Genomic DNA, 18,605 nt, shown 5'->3' on the forward strand with positions numbered 1-18,605 from the left:
TAGCAATGCATTGTGGCCACCGGCGCAAGCTGAAATGGGACAGCGTCAATGTGTTTCTACTTTCAACTGAAAGTGTGCACGGCTGTAATTATGACCACAGTCCATCACAATGCATTGTGTCACGCAGGCTGGGTGATTAAGTCACTGACGCCTTACAGGCCATAACTAATAAACATCTACATTTGAGAGTTGAAAAGAACAGAGGGGGAGGGGAAAGAAAGACAAGAAAGAGGAGGAGAAAAAAAAAGAGGAGAGAGATTGTTCACTTGATTGAGCACACGCGCCTCTCTCGGCCTTTGTGGGAGAAACAAAAGGCAAGGGTGAAACCGTCGGGATGCAAGAGGATGAGGTCATTCGGACAGAAACACACGCGGACACACACATGCATACACACACACACACACACACACACACACACACACACACACACACACAAGCACAGACACACACGTGTAGACACAAACACACGCGCACAGTTACACAGATGCAGACGTACACACACACACACGTACACATACAGTCACGCACACGCATGTCTACACACACAAACTGGCATTAGTGCAGAACTCAGTTAATTTGCAGGGCAGCACCTCCACAAATCGGGAGCTAAGGCAGGACACTGAGCCCGAGGAGAGGTGGGGAGGTACTGGGTTTTTTAGGTATGAGCGACGTAGCTTCTCTCAGAATAAGAATCTACTAACATGTGGTAGCAATTCCTCATTCAAGAACTAATACTCATGTACTGATAATAACTCTTACATTGGATGCAGTTGTCATTGCATCATTTACATAAATTCACCGAGTGGATTTTCTTTCTGTCGTTGCCTTATCCCTCTGTCTCCTCTCTTTTTTCCCTCTTTTTCTGTCTCCACTTCAATTCAATCACCTCGTATCTCTCTCACACAATTCCTGCCTCTAGCACCGTGTTGAAAACCTAACAGCTAAGCCACTTGTGCACGTGTGAGGGATAATCATCCGCAAACGCAGTCATTTAAACTAGCCTCCCGAGGGAACCTGATAGTTCATTAAACCCAAACCAGAGCATAGAAACAAACTCTCTTTCACGCTGTGTTAGGAACCGCTTGAGCCTGAAAAGGCAACCGGCCAGTGTGTGTGAGTCTGTGCGTGTGTGTGCGCACGTGTGTGCCTCTGTGTGTTTTTGTGTGCAGAACGACGTACCACTGCAACTGGCAACCAGACCCCAAATTACAGCACCGTCACTCCACCACTCGTCTCCTCCCTTTCATTCCCTCATTCCTCCAGTCCTCTCTTTCATCTTGGCTCGCTGAGAACTTTACTTTCCATCTCTCCGCCTTTCGTGGAAAAACCACCGAAGCCTGGTCCGCGTGTTCTGATTTACAGTACTAATGCTCCGGTCAAACCTCATCTCTCTCTCTATCTCTCTTTCCCACTTCCTTTCACTCCTTCTCAAGGCTCTTTCCCAATCCAACTTCTTTACAGGGGGAGTTCAACCTCAAATTCTTGTCAGCCCCAAAAAAGTGACCCTCTTCCAACCCCCATTCAATGTCATACCTCTTGTTTCCCCCTCTCTTCCACCCTCTTTTACTCTCTCCCTAACTCATGAGGCGTGATATGTTCAGCCCGAAAAGCTGGGACGTCCACCCAGTTATCTCCAGTGACCCAATGAGTCACAATCTCTACAAGCCCTGGGGCATAAGTCAGCCGGTCATTGTAGACGGGTATCATGGTGTGTCTCCAGTGATAAAACCCATAAATCTGGATAACAGTAAATAGAGCTGATGGGAATCTAAGGAGGCCTTCGTGGTTTGGCTGACTTTGTCAGCCAAAGGAGAAGCAGTACAGCTGAGTGATCGCTTTTTCTTATCTCTTCCCTGAGGGAAACTGGAGGTGACTCGTGATAAAAAAAAAGTAGGCCTACTCCCACACACACACGTGTATTTGTCAAGGTTTTGGTCAAGTTGACTTAGGTCAAACACATTTATTCATTGTTCGCAGATACTGTGACTTATCATGCGGTTCCAAACTAGACCGCAGACCGACGTATTTAACTGTAATACCGTATACCCCCGAACTTATATCTCCCTGGCAGCAACCCTCCTACAACCCTCCTACAACCATGAAACCAACCACCTGCAGTTTCTCCCACTCACTCCATACAAAATCACCATCGGACACCGAAGGTTTAAAGGGCTGAAATACACTGAATAACAACAGTCAACTCTAAGGCAAGGCATGGTTCCCAAAATAACAACAACAACATAAACACTGACAGGCAATCCATTTCAAGTTCCGTGCAAGCCAACAGTTGAGGTTACACGTACAACACTTACATCCCACCAAACATAGAAACATAAAATAAGGATGTAATCTGCCTTCTTCTCCCCCAGTAATATATTCCCATGTCAAGTATAACTGAAATACAAACAGTATATCGAACATATCCACAATTACAGTCGGTTCCCATGCACAACAACAAGACTAAGACAACCTGAAGACAAAAAATTGAAACTTCCACAGACAATAGAAAGGGCAAGCAAAAACAAACTTAAGGGGTCCCAACACACAACCTTGATGCACACCAAGAAAATCCAGTATTACGCTAAGAGAAAGAGAAACAGAGCGATAGAGACCAGGGGGATCTGGTGCGTTACCGTGACTGTGAGGAGGTAAATTGAGATGCAGGAACGTCTTAGGTTTAGATTCAGGTGGTAGTAGGGGGTCCTGTTTGAGGCCTAGGGGGTGAAGGAGGGGGAGAGGGGGAGACGAAGCACAGGGAGGTGGTTTGACACGTCACACCTGTGTGGGTAGGGGAATTCTCGCGTAGGCAGAGGGGTACAATTGAACCCCACTTATGTGCTGAAAAATTGTATAGAAAAATGGTGCTTATGGTAACTCTGATGGGGGGGTTGTGGGGGTGCTGACATTAGAGAAACAATAGGCATTTATTCTATGTAAAACTGTCAAACCAACAACAGCGGAAACCATGCAGATATTGTGGGAAACACAGCACACAAAAATGCAATACCGATAGGTCTAAAACAGTCATTGTGGGACTCGTTGGGTGCCATTGTTTATTTAACTATCGATTCGTTTCGAGTGTGTACACAGCCGGGGATGGGGGACATGCAGTGTTATCAATGCAGAGCCGGGAACAAGTCTAAAGCTGACACTGCACTCCACACCAGCGGACCCATGGGTCCAGGACAGCGCGTTAAGGACTAGGGAGGGACTAGCTACCTCTGAAGTAGGGCACATAGTTGTGCTGCTGGAGCATGGCCAGGGTGGTGGGGTTGAGGGGCAGAGGAGAGTTTCTGCCTCCAGGAGAGACTCTTCCCCTGGGAGAGATTCTGCCAGGCACTGTCATCCCCCCAGGCGTTTGCAGCGCCCCAGGGTACTTGGGGGGTAGGCCCTCTGAGTAGTGCATGGGGAGGGAGGAGAAGTCCCTAGCCAAGGGGGAGAGGTACTTAGGCCCCCCCGTGTAGGCCGAGGGGCGGGGGAGGGAGCTGAAGTCAAGGGGCTGGCCATTGTATCTATTACCCATTGCTTTACTGACCATATAAAGATCCTCTGTAGGGGAAGATGGTATAGAAGGACAATATGGTTTTTAGGGCAAAGAGGACACTGTCCATAGTACTGTCCCATACCCAATAGACAAATACAGTACAGATTCCGTGGTAATACCATGTAAAAGTGATGGCATAACCACCTCATTCAAAGAGAAGCATGGAATGAAAATGGATGAAATGTTGGAAAATTCTGCAAGAGGGAAAAAAAAAAGAACAGCATCTTGGAAAAACAGGTGCTCTCTAAAGTAATAGAATTAGCGTGGCAAATCAAGACGACGCTTGAATGAGGTTGCACATTTTGGAATATGATGCACCTAAATATTACACCATTCACCAGGGTTGGGGTCAGTTCCATTTCAACTCAGAAAGTAAACCACATTCCAACTCGAATGTCCGTGTACTTCCTGAATTGACTGAATTTAAATGCAACTGACCCCAACCCTGTCATGCACTATATGCAAATGCTGTATATTAATGACTACAACTGTACATAGTATTCTATTATAATAATGTATAATATATGGATAGGAACAAAATTCTATGTTCTACTTCTCTATATGTCAACTCTATATGTCTTTCTATATGTCAAATGTACAAACATTTTACTATGTGCTCGTTTTGTTGTTGAACTGCTGCTAGCTGGAGGTGAATGGTGAGGGGTGAGGGGGGTACCTACCCGGCCTGCTGTAGTTCTGGGGGGAGCGGGACGGGGTGTACCCTCCATACCTCCCCAGGGAGCTGGTGGAGCTGGGGCTAGAGGGCCTCCTCTGACGGGGAGACTTCTCTCCGTCGCCCTGGAAACCAGGACAGGAAGTTACGTCATCACGACGTCACACAAGGAGGGCGACTGAGGACGTCACGGATACAGCCAAATACCTAACACGGAAGGTTCGCGGGAACGTTCACGCACGCTGCAATCGCGGTGGGGTACAACACCACGGAATCATAGGAGTGTGTGTTCCACGTCAGACCATGGGGGATTCGCTGATGTGGTTTTAATTGATCAGGATCAATCACTTTATAGTGTGCAAATGTCCTTGAAAACCACCCTTTTGCGTCAACGCACGTGCACAGGCGCGCGCTATTCAATTCTAACACACAAACATCAATAACATTTGAGAGGAAACATAAAACAATGTTATGGGGAAACATTGAAATGAGTCGTGTCCGGGTGGAGCTTAGTATGAGGTCCAGGCTGTGCTAGTTTACCTCTGTTGGAGTACGAGTGAGCAACTGGGGGGACTGCAAATAAAGAGGGGAAGACAGAAGCAGATGAGTAAAAGATTTGGCGTGGGCCCTCAGATCCTCACAAAGCTCTCCACCCCTGTACTGGTACCACCTGTGTATATAGCCAAGTTATTGTTACTCATTGTGTATTTATTATTACTTATATTATGACTTTTTATACTTCTTCTCTATTGTCTTTCTCTCTGCATTGTGGGGAAGGGCCCGTAAGTAAGCCTTTCACTTTTAGTCTACACCTGTTGCTTGCGATGCATGTGGCGAATACAATTTGATTCGATTTTGAGTCAAATTGAGAGAGAGAGAGAGAGAGAGAGAGAGAGAGAGAGAGAGAGAGAGAGAGAGAGAGAGAGAGAGAGAGAGAGAGAGAGAGAGAGAGAGAGAGAGAGAGAGAGAGAGAGAGAGAAAAAAAGAGATCGCAGCTCCCTTGTTCCCTCCCCTTACCTCTCCGTAGTGTCGTTCCTCTGAGGGGTAGCTGACATAAGGAGCGTAGGAGAGCATGTCGGGCCGGTCGATGTTGTAGATGGCCTTGATCTTTGGCAGTGCAGCGAGGTCTTTGTAATCCAGCGTCTCATCTCCTAGTTTGGCCTGGGACACAGAGGAAACACGCCAGCTCAGTATTTTTTAACATCAACCACTTTGATAATGAGAAAAAAACGATAATGGTATAGGCAATTCACTCGAGCCCAGTTGAAATACTGTCGTCAACTTGGCACAGTCGACAATCGATCAATCAATTGATTGCGTCCCTTGCTCTTCGGGGTATTAGGCTGGCTATCTATAAAACACGTTGTGACAACTGCAGATGTAAAAAGGGCATTCGTTATATATTTTTGCTGTTGATTTGATCACAGTGGACAACCCTGGTACTGGAGACCTACAGGACGGGCAGGCTTTGCTCCGGACCATCACTAACACACGTGATTCAACGAATCAACTATTCATCGCGATATTATGTCATTGAATCAGGAGTGTTAACGCTGGGCTAGAAATTAAATTTTTCAAAAACCTGCATACACACCACAGGAGGTTGGTGGCACCTTTACTGGGGAGGATGGGCTCGTGGTAATGGCTGGAGCGGAACAGGTGAAATGGTATCAAATACGTCAAACACCTGCGTTCCATGCATTTGATGCCATTCCATTTGCTCTGTTCCAGCCATTGTCATGAGCCGTCCTCCCCTCACCAGCCTCCTGTGATACACACTGTTGCGCTCCAGGACCCCGGGTTAGTGACCCGCTCTTGTCCTGTGCCGCCCTCTAGTGGTGAGACGAGGTGGCGCTTACGTAGATGACCCTGCTGGGAGAGCCAGACGCACTGGAGGCTGGGACAGAGGTGATGCTCTCAGAGGAGGTCCTGGTCACCTGGAACAAGGACGACAAGGTGTTAACTCTGCTCACTATCACTGAAAAGGATTGAAAGGTCGAGGGAGAGAGAAAGAGACGGAGACAGAAACACATGTATCTCTCTTGAACTGACAACTTCACATTGCTACACTCGGCGAGTTCCTCTTTGGGACTAGCATTTTATTCTACAGCCCTGCCACTAACTCGAGATTAACTCCGAGCCTAGGTTAACACATAGCAGTGTAACAACAAAACACGCGAAAGCGTTCACCCCTCCTCTGGTAATAAAACACTACGCAGCAACATTCAAGGTGAAAGCAGTGGTAGTGGTGACCATAACAATCTCCTGACACATACGGATACTGTGACACCAGACAGACACAATACTGTTGTTCATTAGTGAAGCTCAGGTGGGCTACAGTGATCAGTGTCAAGTTTAACCACCACCTATTCACCCGTTAGAGTTAAAGTTGGGGCTAAATTCCATTTCAACCTAATCCATCACCCGAATTGAAATGGAATGGATCCAAACCTCGGCTATTACCATACTACTACAGTAAAGGCACTTCCTGTGTTGGATCAACCTAACAGGATTATGGGGAAGTGAGTGTCCTAGGGCCGGGCTAGGTACAGTAAGTGCTCTGTGGGCGTGGCTAGCTACTGAGCGTGAAGCCGTTTCGGGGGTCAAGGTTGAGGGGTCAGGGCAGCCCATGCAGAGGTTGGAGGTGGGTAAAGGGATCTGGGCTGCACATGCATCACCAACCTGCCGCTCAGAGACGTCATTGAGCTGTATCCGGACCTGCTTCTGGGAACAACAGGTGTATTACATTGGGGAGGGGACAGAGTACTGGTCTGGGACCTGGGCTTATTGACTTACTGCACAGTAAGTGCACTTATTAGGTGCCCTTTGTTCAGGGAATCAAGATCAACACAATGTCAGTCGGTCAAGTTGGGCTGCTTCTTCTCTACGGATGGAATGCTAACTTGAGACACAAGTTTGAAACAATACGACTCCTGGATACTGTGACATAGCCATAGTTAGACTGTGGAGCTACTTTAGAGTAATCTCTTGTGGACAGATGCGCATGACATAAATGGTAGTAGCATCTGTCCACAGACTGTTGGATGCGACGACTAACGAGTCAATTTGTTCCAGGACGCTGATTTTCCGTCACTGATCATTCGGACAAATCACTAATTTTCGCAGGAGCTCGCATCTTTCCAATTTCGGAACGGGAGGGGACAATTGGCCCGTGGACTTGCCCGAAACTGGCTGAGAGTTTCCATATTGAGGGCTGGAGACTTTGCTAGCCTCGTTAGTATATTTTCCAACACGTCTTCCCCCCCCAGAACCTAATTGTGTATCTGACGCAATTACGTTACTGGGCGTCTGAGATTAACTTTAGAGAAGCCTGGGTGTTGGAAAACCAGTGTGATGTGTGGTCATCCTGTCTCAGAGAGAGAACTCACCTTACTCTTCTCCTCCTGTCTGGTTGCCTGTCTGCAGGGAGGATGCCAGATGGAGTTACCTGAGAGAGAGAGAGAGAGAGAGAGAGAGAGAGAGAGAGAGAGAGAGAGAGAGAGGAGAGAGAGAGAGAGAGAGAGAGAGAGAGAGAGAGAGAGATAGAGAGAGAGAGAGAGAGAGGTGAGAGAGAGAGAGAGAGAGAGGTGAGAGAGAGAGAGAGAGAGGGTGAGAGAGAGAGAGAGAGAGAGTGAGAGAGAGAGAGAGAGAGAGAGAGAGAGAGAGAGAGAGAGAGAGAGAGAGAGAGAGAGAGAGAGAGAGGAGAGAGAGAGAGAGAGAGAGAGGTGAGAGAGAGAGAGAGAGAGAGAGGTGAGAGAGAGAGAGAGAGGTGAGAGAGAGAGAGAGAGAGAGAGAGAGAGAGAGAGAGAGAGAGAGAGAGAGAGAGAGGTGAGAGAGAGAGGGGGGGAAGAAGAGAGAACGAGTAAAATAGGAAGAGAGCGAAAGAGGGAGAGAGGAACACAATGAGATGCTTCCACTCGAATGTGAAATCACAACCCATATTCTCTCCACAGCCGCGGTATCTCTGACAAAAGAGGCACGAGTTCGGCAAGCAGGAGTACAACCCTGCGGCCCCATATACATGTGTGACTCATAGCAAATCAATTCCTATGCAGTCAGAAAGGAAACTGCAGGGAGATGGAGACAGGTTTCTTGTAAATCACTGACGCGAGCCAAGCTAACAGCTCTAGCGCTCTAGGTGCAGTAAATAAGAGAGAGGGTCGTAGAGTGGTGAACAATAAGGCTGAGGTTTGTGTGAGGTGATTCATGCCAGAGACATTCAGTGATTCACTAGCACTGTGATCTAATTCATTAGCATTGGGCAAATGCACTGTGGTTTTATGGCAGCTGGGCTATTAGTGAAGGACGTTTCCATGCTGACGGATGGGTCGTGGGTGCATTTCTGAGTGAAAAGAGGGAGAGGGAGAGGGAGAGGGAGAGGGAGAGGGAGAGGGAGAGAAGACGGGTCAAGTGTAACAGAGAGAGAGAGGGAAGAGAAAGACAGAGAGAAAGTGAGAGAGACCGAGAGAAGAAGAAGAGAGGTTGGTCCACCTTGCAGGTACATCTCCTCTCCTTCGCCAAACATCTGCTCACACCTGGCACAGCGGGCACATGAGGGGTGGTAGTGTTTCTCCCCAGCCTGGCAGGGACAAGAGGTCAAAGGTTACAAAGTTACAAAGTTCATGAATGACATTGAACACGAGGAAACAAGCTAGGAAATCCACAGCGAGACGGAGAATACTAAAGAAGTGACAAATGGAAAAAGCCGAAATAAAAGAATCCACAGTTGGTTGACAAACATTTTGTCTTTCCTCTCGAATGTGAGACAGACATTTTTTTGTCGTCGTCAATACACCAATAACCTTCATTCCCAGACACAAGTATATCCTCAACCAGACGAAACACATATAAAGACATGTTTTAAGAAAGTACTTATAGAGTATAGAGTACTTATAGACATAGGCGGAAATCCCAGGGGGGACGGGGGACACACGACCCCCCCATCTTGGGAAAAATATGATTTATCCCCCCCAATATATCACTGTAAACATAACTATGTAATTTCAATAATATTAATAATACGCAATGAAAGCACTTGTGCTGATTATAGACACTTAATAGCGCATTTAAATTTCAAAAGATTGCGACCCCCCCCGCCCTTTGCCTCATAATGGTTTGATCCACTGCCAGTTCTTTAGCTGGCAAGGTAATAGAGAGTTCGTATCTACTGTCCGAAAGGGACATGTACGTAACTGACGTGAGGTTCATTCAGTCAATCCATAGCAGGTCCATAGCAATGTTATTTATTTTATGTTGGCAGGGTTCACACACTAGTTGAATTTGCAGAGCTAGCGCGCAAACTAAAGCAAACATCAACTATCAAGCTAGCTAGTACCTATTCCATTTATGTGGCGTCGTCAAAGATGGAATCTTTGCTATCGTCAGTTTATTCCAAGATCAGCATGCAGCTGTAGTGCTTCGACGTCCCTGTGATAAGGTTAGCAATAAACTGAAGTCCAAACTGAACAGAACAGAACTACACTCTCTTCTACCATTGTCTTAAATATATATAATGGTCTCGTTGCAAAAGATAAATTGTCGCTAGTGAACTTTTTTTATTTTATTTTATTTCACCTTTATTTAACCAGGTAGCAAAGATTATAGCAAACACACAGAAACGGAATTGGTGCTCGCTAGCTTTACAAATTCAGCTATTGTTGGAAGCCAGCCAATATGAAACAAACTATTTAAATTACAAAAGGTTGCAGCATGTGTTGTGGTAAATGTGTGTGTGTGCAGCTAGGCCAGCCAGCCAGGTAGAAAAATGGCAGAAAAAAGTAAGAAGACGGACATCAGAGTATTTGTCAGTACACCAAAACGCATAGTAAGAACTCTAGTATCCTAATATCTCAAAGACTAGTTGATAAAATGTTCATAAGAAAGAAGTGAAATGCTAATGGAAATGTTTCACAATGATGTCATTAGGCAGAGCAGGCAACAGATGGCACACAGACAGCAGAGCTGGGGACAGATATGCAGGGACAGATTGGCAGAGACAGGGGAGTCTCAGGTAAGTTTGTTGAGTCTTTGTTTGGCAACATTATGAAAGGTTCTCAATTTTTTTGACTTGTAAAATAGGGACATAATTGGAAAATGCCATGGATACCCCCCACTCTCAACTTAAACTGGTGACTAAACTAAGATTTGTTTACGGCAATGGTATTGCTGTTGTGATTAATTGTGTAGTTTTGGGTACCGGTAGTTAGGAGTACGGCAAACACCTTATTTATTTTCTAGGAGACAGACTGAGTCAGTTAGGGTGGTGAAAGGGAAAGAGCCAGGGAGAGAGACTTCAGAGGACAGTGTCACAGCCACGGCAGGACCAAGTGTCACCCTTGTTGCCAGCAGCACCAGTATAGGGGACAGTGGCACAGCATTGTCCAGTTACCACAGTGATGGCACAAAACCATATCAGCCACACCCACAATTTATAGAACCGCAAACTCTTGCCAACAGAGTGTTGACGTTTCAAGAGAGATGGTTTCGCGATTTCCCCTGGCTACATTATAACCCATCAATAAAAGGAGTGTTGTGTTTTCACTGTAGCCAAGGGTTTTCAAGCCAGCCATCTTTTGGCCAAAGAGCTGATGCTGCCTTCATTAGTGCAGGATTTAGGAACTGGAGAAAAGGCATTGAAAAATTCACAGCACATCAAAATTGCCAAACCCACCGCCACTTTGTAATTGTAACAGCACACCAGCTAAATCCAATCAGTGTCCAGTTATGTCCAGCGCGTGGGGTAAACAGCAGGATGACGCAAGGCATTGCTTGATGAAAATTGTTAGTTCGGTGCGGCATGTAGTAAGACAGGGACAAGCCTTTAGAGGCCACACGGATGACAGTGGGAATTTATACCAGATTTTGAAACTTAGGGCAGAAGAGGATGATCCCATTTTACTGAAGTGGTTAACAGAGCGTACCACAATGTACACAGGCCCAAAAGCACAGAATGAAATTCTGAACATCATGGCCAATAGTCATTCGAGGCATTGCAGCTGAGATTAGGTCTCTTCCGATTGTACAATTTTCATTAATTGTTGATGGTACTCAAGATGTCTCTGGTGCTGAACAGGAGAATGTCTGTCTGCGTTATGTTGACCATGACCCTGTCCCTCACGAGGAGTTTATTGGGCTATACAGGGTGTCGGAGACAACAGGCGAGGGCATTGCGAAAGTGCCAACTGATGTGTTGTTGAGGAAACCCGCAAACATATGCTCGGTTCTTTTGTTCAGTAGTGTGTATAGCAGTGGTTCTCAACCTTTTTGGGGTACTGGAACCCCTGCATATTTTGAGGCAAGGCAGGCAAGGTTTTGAGCGGTCCTCAGGGACCTCCACCCCCTCTATATTATATGTAAACTTACTGGAAACCTTGTGGTACTGACTACATTCATTACACTTTTTTATTTCACGGACCCCTTGCAATTAGTCCATGGACCCCTGTTTGAGAACCCATGGTGTAATTGATAGTTGTTCTTTTGTTTAGTAGTTTTTAGTACACTTACAAATGATTTATTTCATGTTATTTTATTTAAAATGGCATACTTTGTGCGACATACTTGTCCATAGCTGCTGTTGAGACACTGACTGAAGGATATTTTGTTTGATTATTTGGGTTTTTCATTGAAGTAGTTATTTTGCTTTTAGAACTGTACTTATTTTAAGCTTTTTGTTCTTGTAAAGATATATTGTAGTAGACTCAGGCCAGTGGCAGATATTTAATGACTATATAAATGTATCAGAAAAAGTCAAATTAAAAGGTAATTTCAATACGGAGACCAACTTTGTGATGGTTCTCAATGGAGATTCTTTTAGATGTGATCGCACCATGTTCATTGTATTTATGAAAACTACACCCATACAGTGTACAGTACCATTGTCACCTACTGACCTTTCTTGATATTGCTGGTTGTAAGTACGAATACCTGCATACATACTGGACTGGTAAGGAGCACTGCTATAACTATTATTAGTAGTAGAATTATAATGATTTAAACATTTGAACAAGTTGGGAAAACCCTTCAGTTAACTACTGTACCTATCAATTATCCAGTTGTAGGAATTATGGTTCCTCAATATACATTTAACAACGTATGCTATGTGTTACAGCACTACTTTTGGTGTCCCCCTCAGGAATTGCTCTTGAGAAAATTTAATGTAATTGTCCCCTCCAAGGTTGATCTCAGATTTTCGCCCCTGCTTATAGAGTATAGAGTACTTATAGAGGCATCTTCTGGATGTTTAGCTGTATTGGTGTTATAGGCTGCTGATTCTGCTGTTTGAAACATTCCCTAGAGCGTGTCCAAACGAATTCACTTTCAGCCAGCTTATCCAATTAAGACAGAAGTCAGAAGATGACAACAAAGGAAGTGCAGTACTCAGTACTACAACTTGAACACTAGGGGGTGCTCTGGTACAAGCCACGTTACAGTTTAGGGGCGAACGGAGCAGACAATATTGCAGGTTGGCTATGGGATCACTAACTATGTCTACAGTTAGGAACATCCAAACCTTCGTGCAACTAATCGAGACGTCTAAAAGGGAACACCAGCCCAATGTTTACATGACATCATCAATGTTTATTGTAGCCACGTATTCTATTAGTAGACATGAGATCCATCCCACCACTCTGTAAGCAGCCTATGCGGTTTGATAACCATAGTGACATGAACGGCTTCACATTGAGATGCTAATGTCAGATGACACGCTATTCGCGACACGTTCATGAATTTCACAGAGCTGTTAGAGGTGGTAGAAATGATGTATGTGTCTATAATGACATGATGTCATGGTGTGGATTGCATCTAGGTTGGGTTAGCTGACGAGAGTTTCTATCTCTCTCTCTCCCTCCCTTTCTGCCTCCATATATGTGTCTCTCCCTATATACAAAATGCTAATTGCAAACACCATGACATTATCTCTCTTTCCCCACTCTTTGCTCTTTTTCCATTTTAATCTAGATCACATTCCCTCTCTCTCTTTCAAGCTCTCTCTCTCTCTCTCTCTCTAAGGCATCCCATCATGCACCAGTAACTCAATATACTTTAAAATAGACTGAAAACAAATTGAAACTGTGTAGAAATGATAATGGACCTACATTCATACAGTGTCTTGACTAATAATCACCGAAATGAAAACTAGACAGTCAGGGAGCATCGAAAAATTCCCAAAAACGATGAAAATTGTAACTGCGAGGAAATATAACACACCTTCAGTGCGGCCCTCCGGACCTCGTTGAAGACCGAATGCGGCCCCTGGGTCAAAACTAGTTTGACACCCCTGCCCTAGACGCTGATCTTGAGTCAGTTTAGCATTTTTTCGGAGAGAGAGAGCGAGAAAGTGAGAGAGAGAGAGAGAGAGAGAGAGAGAGATAACAGGCTGGAATTGGATCCCTATTCAAACAAGGAAAGTATGGCAGGGTTGAGGACGGAAATAGATAATGCCACACTAACAACAATACAGTGTCTCCTCTGTGCGAGAACAAGGGGAAACGCTAGCATTTAGACCGGCTTTGGTATTGAATGATGAGTAGGCATTTTGGTTTTGAATTATGAGTCGGCATTTTCTATGGACGAGGCTTCGTCATGGGTTGCCGTGTTGGAGGTTTGAAATTGAGGTGTGAGTTTGATACCGTTGCGTTTTGGTTACTGACATTGAAGTGGTAGGTGGATGTGTTGATAAGTGAGAATGGCAACCAGACGCTGAACTGCTAGAGGGATGAGAGGGCAGGTCACGATTCAGACTGCAGTTCTCTCTCTCTCTCTCTCTCTTACTCTCTCTTCCCTTTTCTCGTCATTCTCCTTCTCCCTTTCTTTCTCTCCCTTCTTTTTGCTCTTCCCTCTCCTTATCCGCCCTTTCTCTCTCGATCTACCTCTCTCTCCCTCCCTTCATCTATCTATATTCATCCCTCTTTCCCTTCCTCTCCCCCGCAGTATTTGTGACTAGGCTGGAAGGCAGGGGAGGTGGTCTCAGAATGGATTTTGGTAAGAGAGGCAGAGTAGAGCAACAAGGCTGACACTGACACACACACACACACACACACACACACACACACACACACTGGAATGGGGTGGTTGGGTGCACAGAGAACAATGGGCAATACAATGTCTTCTCTCACTGCCCTGTCTTCAAATCAGCCGACCCTACATGGATCGCCACCGCCCTAAAACCTTTTCTTTCTCTCCCTCTTACCTCCTCAACCCTCGCTGTGACCCTATTCACCCTCTCTCTATGGATTGTAAACATGACACTCTGTAGTTGTAAACACATTTGACACGAGCCATTTAATACTACCCATATCTTCTTAGTCCCCAGTCAGACCATTTTAACTACAATAGTTTCGACCAATTTCATGTTCTACCAATCTTCCTTTAGACCCCGAACTCCGTTCAGGTTAAGCCTCCCCAAGGCCCCTCTATTGGCTTGACCCCCTCTGTGCTCAATGAATGAATCAATCCCAAATGGCGTGACATTTCAGTGCAGGGCAGGAATCCTAGGCTCCACACAGTCCACAGTGCAGGACAGGCCCGGTGACTGACTGGGGGGGACCCTCCTAAATAGGTCCATAGATGGCAGAGCTATCTCTAGGTGGAGCTGACAATCTCTGTCTGCTGTAGAGGTCGACCGATTAATCGCAATGGCCGATTAATTAGGGCCGATTTCAACTTTTCATAACAATTGGAAATCTGTATTTTTGGACACCGATTTGGCCAATAAATTTACACCTTTATTTAATTTTTATATAACTAGGCAAGTCAGTTAAGAACACATTCTTATTTTCAATGACGGCCTAGGAACGGTGGGTTAACTGCCTTGTTCAGGGGCAGAATGACAGATTTTTACCTTGTCAGCTCGGGGATTCAATCTTGCAACCTTACAGTTAACGAGTCCAACGCTCGAACCACCTGAATACATTGCACTCCACGAGGAGCCTGCCTGTTACGCGAATGCAGTAAGCCAAGGTAAGTTGCTAGCTAGCATTAAACTTATCTTATAAAAAACAATCAATCAATCAATCATAATCACTAGTTAACTACACATGGTTGATGATATTACTAGTTTATCTAGCGTGTCCTGCGCTGCATATAATCGATGTGGTGCGTATCGTTGCTCCAACGTGTACCTAACCATAAACATCAATGCCTTTCATAAAATCAATACACAGAAGTATATATTACTAAACCTGCATATTTAGCTAAAAGAAATCCAGGTTAGCAGGCAATATTAACCAGGTGAAATTGTGTCACTTCTCTTGCGTTCATTGCACGCAGAGTCAGTGTATATGCAACAGTTTGGGCTGCCTAATTTGCCAGAATTTTACGTAATTATGACAGAACATTGAAGGTTGTGCAATGTAACAGGAATATTTAGACTTACGGATGCCACCCGTTAGATAAAATACGGAACGGTTCTGTATTTCACTGAAAGAATAAACGTCTTGTTTTCGAGATGATAGTTTCCGGATTCGACCATATTAATGATCTAATGCTCGTATTTCTGTGTGTTATTATGCTATAACTAAGTCTATGATTTGATAGAGCAGTCTGACTGAGCGGTGGTAGGCAGCAGCAGGCTCGTAAGCATTCATTCAAACAGCACTTTCGTGCGTTTTGCCAGCAGCTCTTCGTTGTGCTTCAAGCATTGCGCTGTTTATGACTTCAAGCCTATCAACTCCCGAGATTAGGCTGGTGTAACCGATGTGAAATGGCTAGCTAGTTAGCGGGGTGCACGCTAATAGCGTTTCAAACGTCACTCGCTCTGAGACTTGGAGTAGTTGTTCCTCTTGCTCTGCATGAGTAACGCTGCTTCGAGAGTGACTGTCGTTGTGTTCCTGGTTCGAGCCCAGGTAGGAGCGAGGAGAGGGATGGAAGCTATACTGTTACACTGGCAATACTAAAGTGCCTTTAAGAACATCCAATGACTCATGTTGAAAGGAACCACCAGCTGAACATGTTTCATTATTTATTTGAGGCGAAATTGATTTTATTGATGTATTATATTAAGTTAAAATAAGTGTTAATTCAGTATTGTTGTAATTGTCATTATTACAAATAAATTTTTAAAAAAATCGTCCGATTGATCGGTACCAGCTTTTTTGGTCCTCCAATAATCGGTATCGGTACTGGCGTTGAACAATCATAATCGCTCGACCTCTAGTCTGCTGATCCTGCTTTGAAGGGGGGGGGGGGGGGTTGCAGCTGGTTTGCTAAACCTCCTTGAGGAAGCCACACTTCCCTAACGCAATGAAATCACACATTGTTGTGCAGCAGCCCTGTGACACACACACAAACAAAAACGTACCCTCCACACCCCGCCCCCGCAAACGCCTCACAGCTATTCAGTTGCGACTGATTTGATTGAGGTTGGCAGGCCGCAGCGGCTGGACTACATACCCGGCACAATTACATACAGGCCTACTGTGTGTCTCTTATGTGTTCTGTGTGATGATGTAATGCTATGCAAGATGAAAGAGACAAGAGCGCTCATTCTATTTCTTATGCTTCTTATGTTTCTCGCCGGTCTTTCAAAGCCTGGCAACCGGATACGTGTTTATGAAAGGAGAGCGTGTGAGAGAGAACGAGAGAGAGGTGAGAGAGAAAGAGAGGGATGAGAGAGAGCAGGAGAGGGATAAGGGGGGGGATCATTGTTTGCGCTTCCATAATTGTGTCCTAGTCAATGAGGGTTACAGGGAGTGTGGCCGAGACCCCCTCTTAGAGCTAGGGCCTACCACTGTTACCCTATTTCCCTCCCCGCTGAGAGAGTATCCTGTGACCCTCCAGTCCACCGGTGTAAAACAAGACCCCCTTTTTCACTGAAGTCACATCTCTCTCTCTCTCTCTCTCTCTCTCTCTCTCTCTCTCTCTCTCTCTCTCTCTCTCTCTCTCTCTCTCTCTCTCTCATCTCTCTCTCTCTCTCTCTCTCTCCTCTCTCTCTCTCTCTCTCTTCTCTCTCTCTCTCTCTCTCTCTCTCTCTCTCTCTCTCTCTCTCTCTCTCTCTCTCTCTCTCTCTCTCTCTCTCTCTCTCTCTCAGCTGATGCGGGTCTAGACAGTAACTCTGTTCATTACTTTCAGAGATAAATACAGTACATTACAGTTAGGGATGTAACGAATTCGCTTCTGTTTCCAAAACCTTGATCTATTTCCAGTCAACATTATGTGATCGAATAGCATTGTCTTATCTTACATGAATAATATTTTGAGGTATGTGTTTTGGTTGGCATATTTTCTACCACAGCGGTATTCAGCAATGGATCCCTTCAAGTCTTGTTTATGCGACAGAGAAGATTCTAGTAAAGAGAGTGGTGTGCATGCTGAGAGATATGCCAGTAAAGCCCTTTAAACTGAATTGAATTGAATTGAGCGAGAGGGAGAGACAGCAAAATGCAGAGCAAGAGAGGGGGAGAGTGGAAGGTGTCAAAGCCATTAGCCCAGAGAAAGAGAGAGGGAATGAGGGAATACCCAGGAGGGAGAGATGGACTGAACTAAACATGCAGCCATAGATACTGGATATCTGTAGTCTAGTCTCACAGGACGACAGGCTAACGTGGCTTAGGTATCGCCTAGACATTGATCTAAGGTCAGTTTAGCGTTTCTCCCACTAATGGTTGAGGTTACGATTGGAAGAAGGTAAGCCGATCCTAGATCTGTGCCTATGGCACACGCCTACCTGGAGTCTCACTGTCACGGATGTGGCAGAGACGCAACACTGTGAACGCTAACGGATTGGAAACGTGTCTGTGGAAAGAGTGAGTAACCGTAATGAGGGGTATAAATCTAACAGTGGCAAGACCATGGGGACGTAGACACTGGGGGAAACGTTTTTGTGTGTATTCATTAACGCGTGGCTCCACAACGCGATCCACGTGTCCTGCTAGTCATACAGTTCCATCCATATACGACAGCTGAGAACATTTTGGCTTTGAAGACATGAGGTGGTGCTTCGTACCTCCATTCCACACATCTGTCTTTCCATCCCGCCGTTCGCAGACAAAAGTGACATATAGGTGTTATAAGAGTCCTACCTCCAGTACTTTCCCAGTGATGTATTTCTTGCAGCTGTCACACTGGATGCCGTACATGGCATGGTAGTCCACCTCGCAGTAGGGGATCCCATCCCTAGTACAACACACACACACACACACACATCAGAGATCCCCGTCAGCTTTTAATACATACTCTGTCACCTTCGGACAGCTGCTATCGGAGAGAAAGAGAGAGAGTGACACAAACCAATACAGACGAGAGCTATCTTGAATTGAGGTGTAAAACATGTCACATATCAGGTCAAGCATCGTCTGGAACTGTTCAAATGGATGGAAACCCAAGAGAGGGAAGTTATCCCGAAATGGCACCCTATTTTCCCTGTATAGTGTACTACTATTGACCAGGGCC

General features: G+C 45.4%; 1 protein-coding gene across 2 annotated transcripts in view; it reads right to left on the reverse strand.

Annotated features, from left to right (window-relative positions):
* Positions 1 to 18,605, reverse strand: part of LOC129835065 (actin-binding LIM protein 2-like) — an 82,800-nt gene that overhangs the window by 23,037 nt on the left and 41,158 nt on the right. The window contains exons 6-13 of one of the 2 annotated variants that reach the window (XM_055900415.1): positions 18,236 to 18,329; positions 8,709 to 8,796; positions 7,607 to 7,665; positions 6,077 to 6,154; positions 5,235 to 5,378; positions 4,225 to 4,342; positions 3,220 to 3,549; positions 2,634 to 2,714 (exon numbers count right to left, since the gene is read on the reverse strand). In XM_055900415.1, coding sequence (XP_055756390.1) covers positions 2,634 to 2,714; positions 3,220 to 3,549; positions 4,225 to 4,342; positions 5,235 to 5,378; positions 6,077 to 6,154; positions 7,607 to 7,665; positions 8,709 to 8,796; positions 18,236 to 18,329 — 992 coding nt within the window. The remainder of the gene's footprint in view (positions 1 to 2,633; positions 2,715 to 3,219; positions 3,550 to 4,224; positions 4,343 to 5,234; positions 5,379 to 6,076; positions 6,155 to 7,606; positions 7,666 to 8,708; positions 8,797 to 18,235; positions 18,330 to 18,605) is intronic. The other variant, XM_055900414.1, reaches the window with a different exon arrangement.

Source organism: Salvelinus fontinalis, chromosome 36 (assembly GCF_029448725.1).
Source record: "Salvelinus fontinalis isolate EN_2023a chromosome 36, ASM2944872v1, whole genome shotgun sequence".
NCBI lineage: Eukaryota > Metazoa > Chordata > Actinopteri > Salmoniformes > Salmonidae > Salvelinus > Salvelinus fontinalis.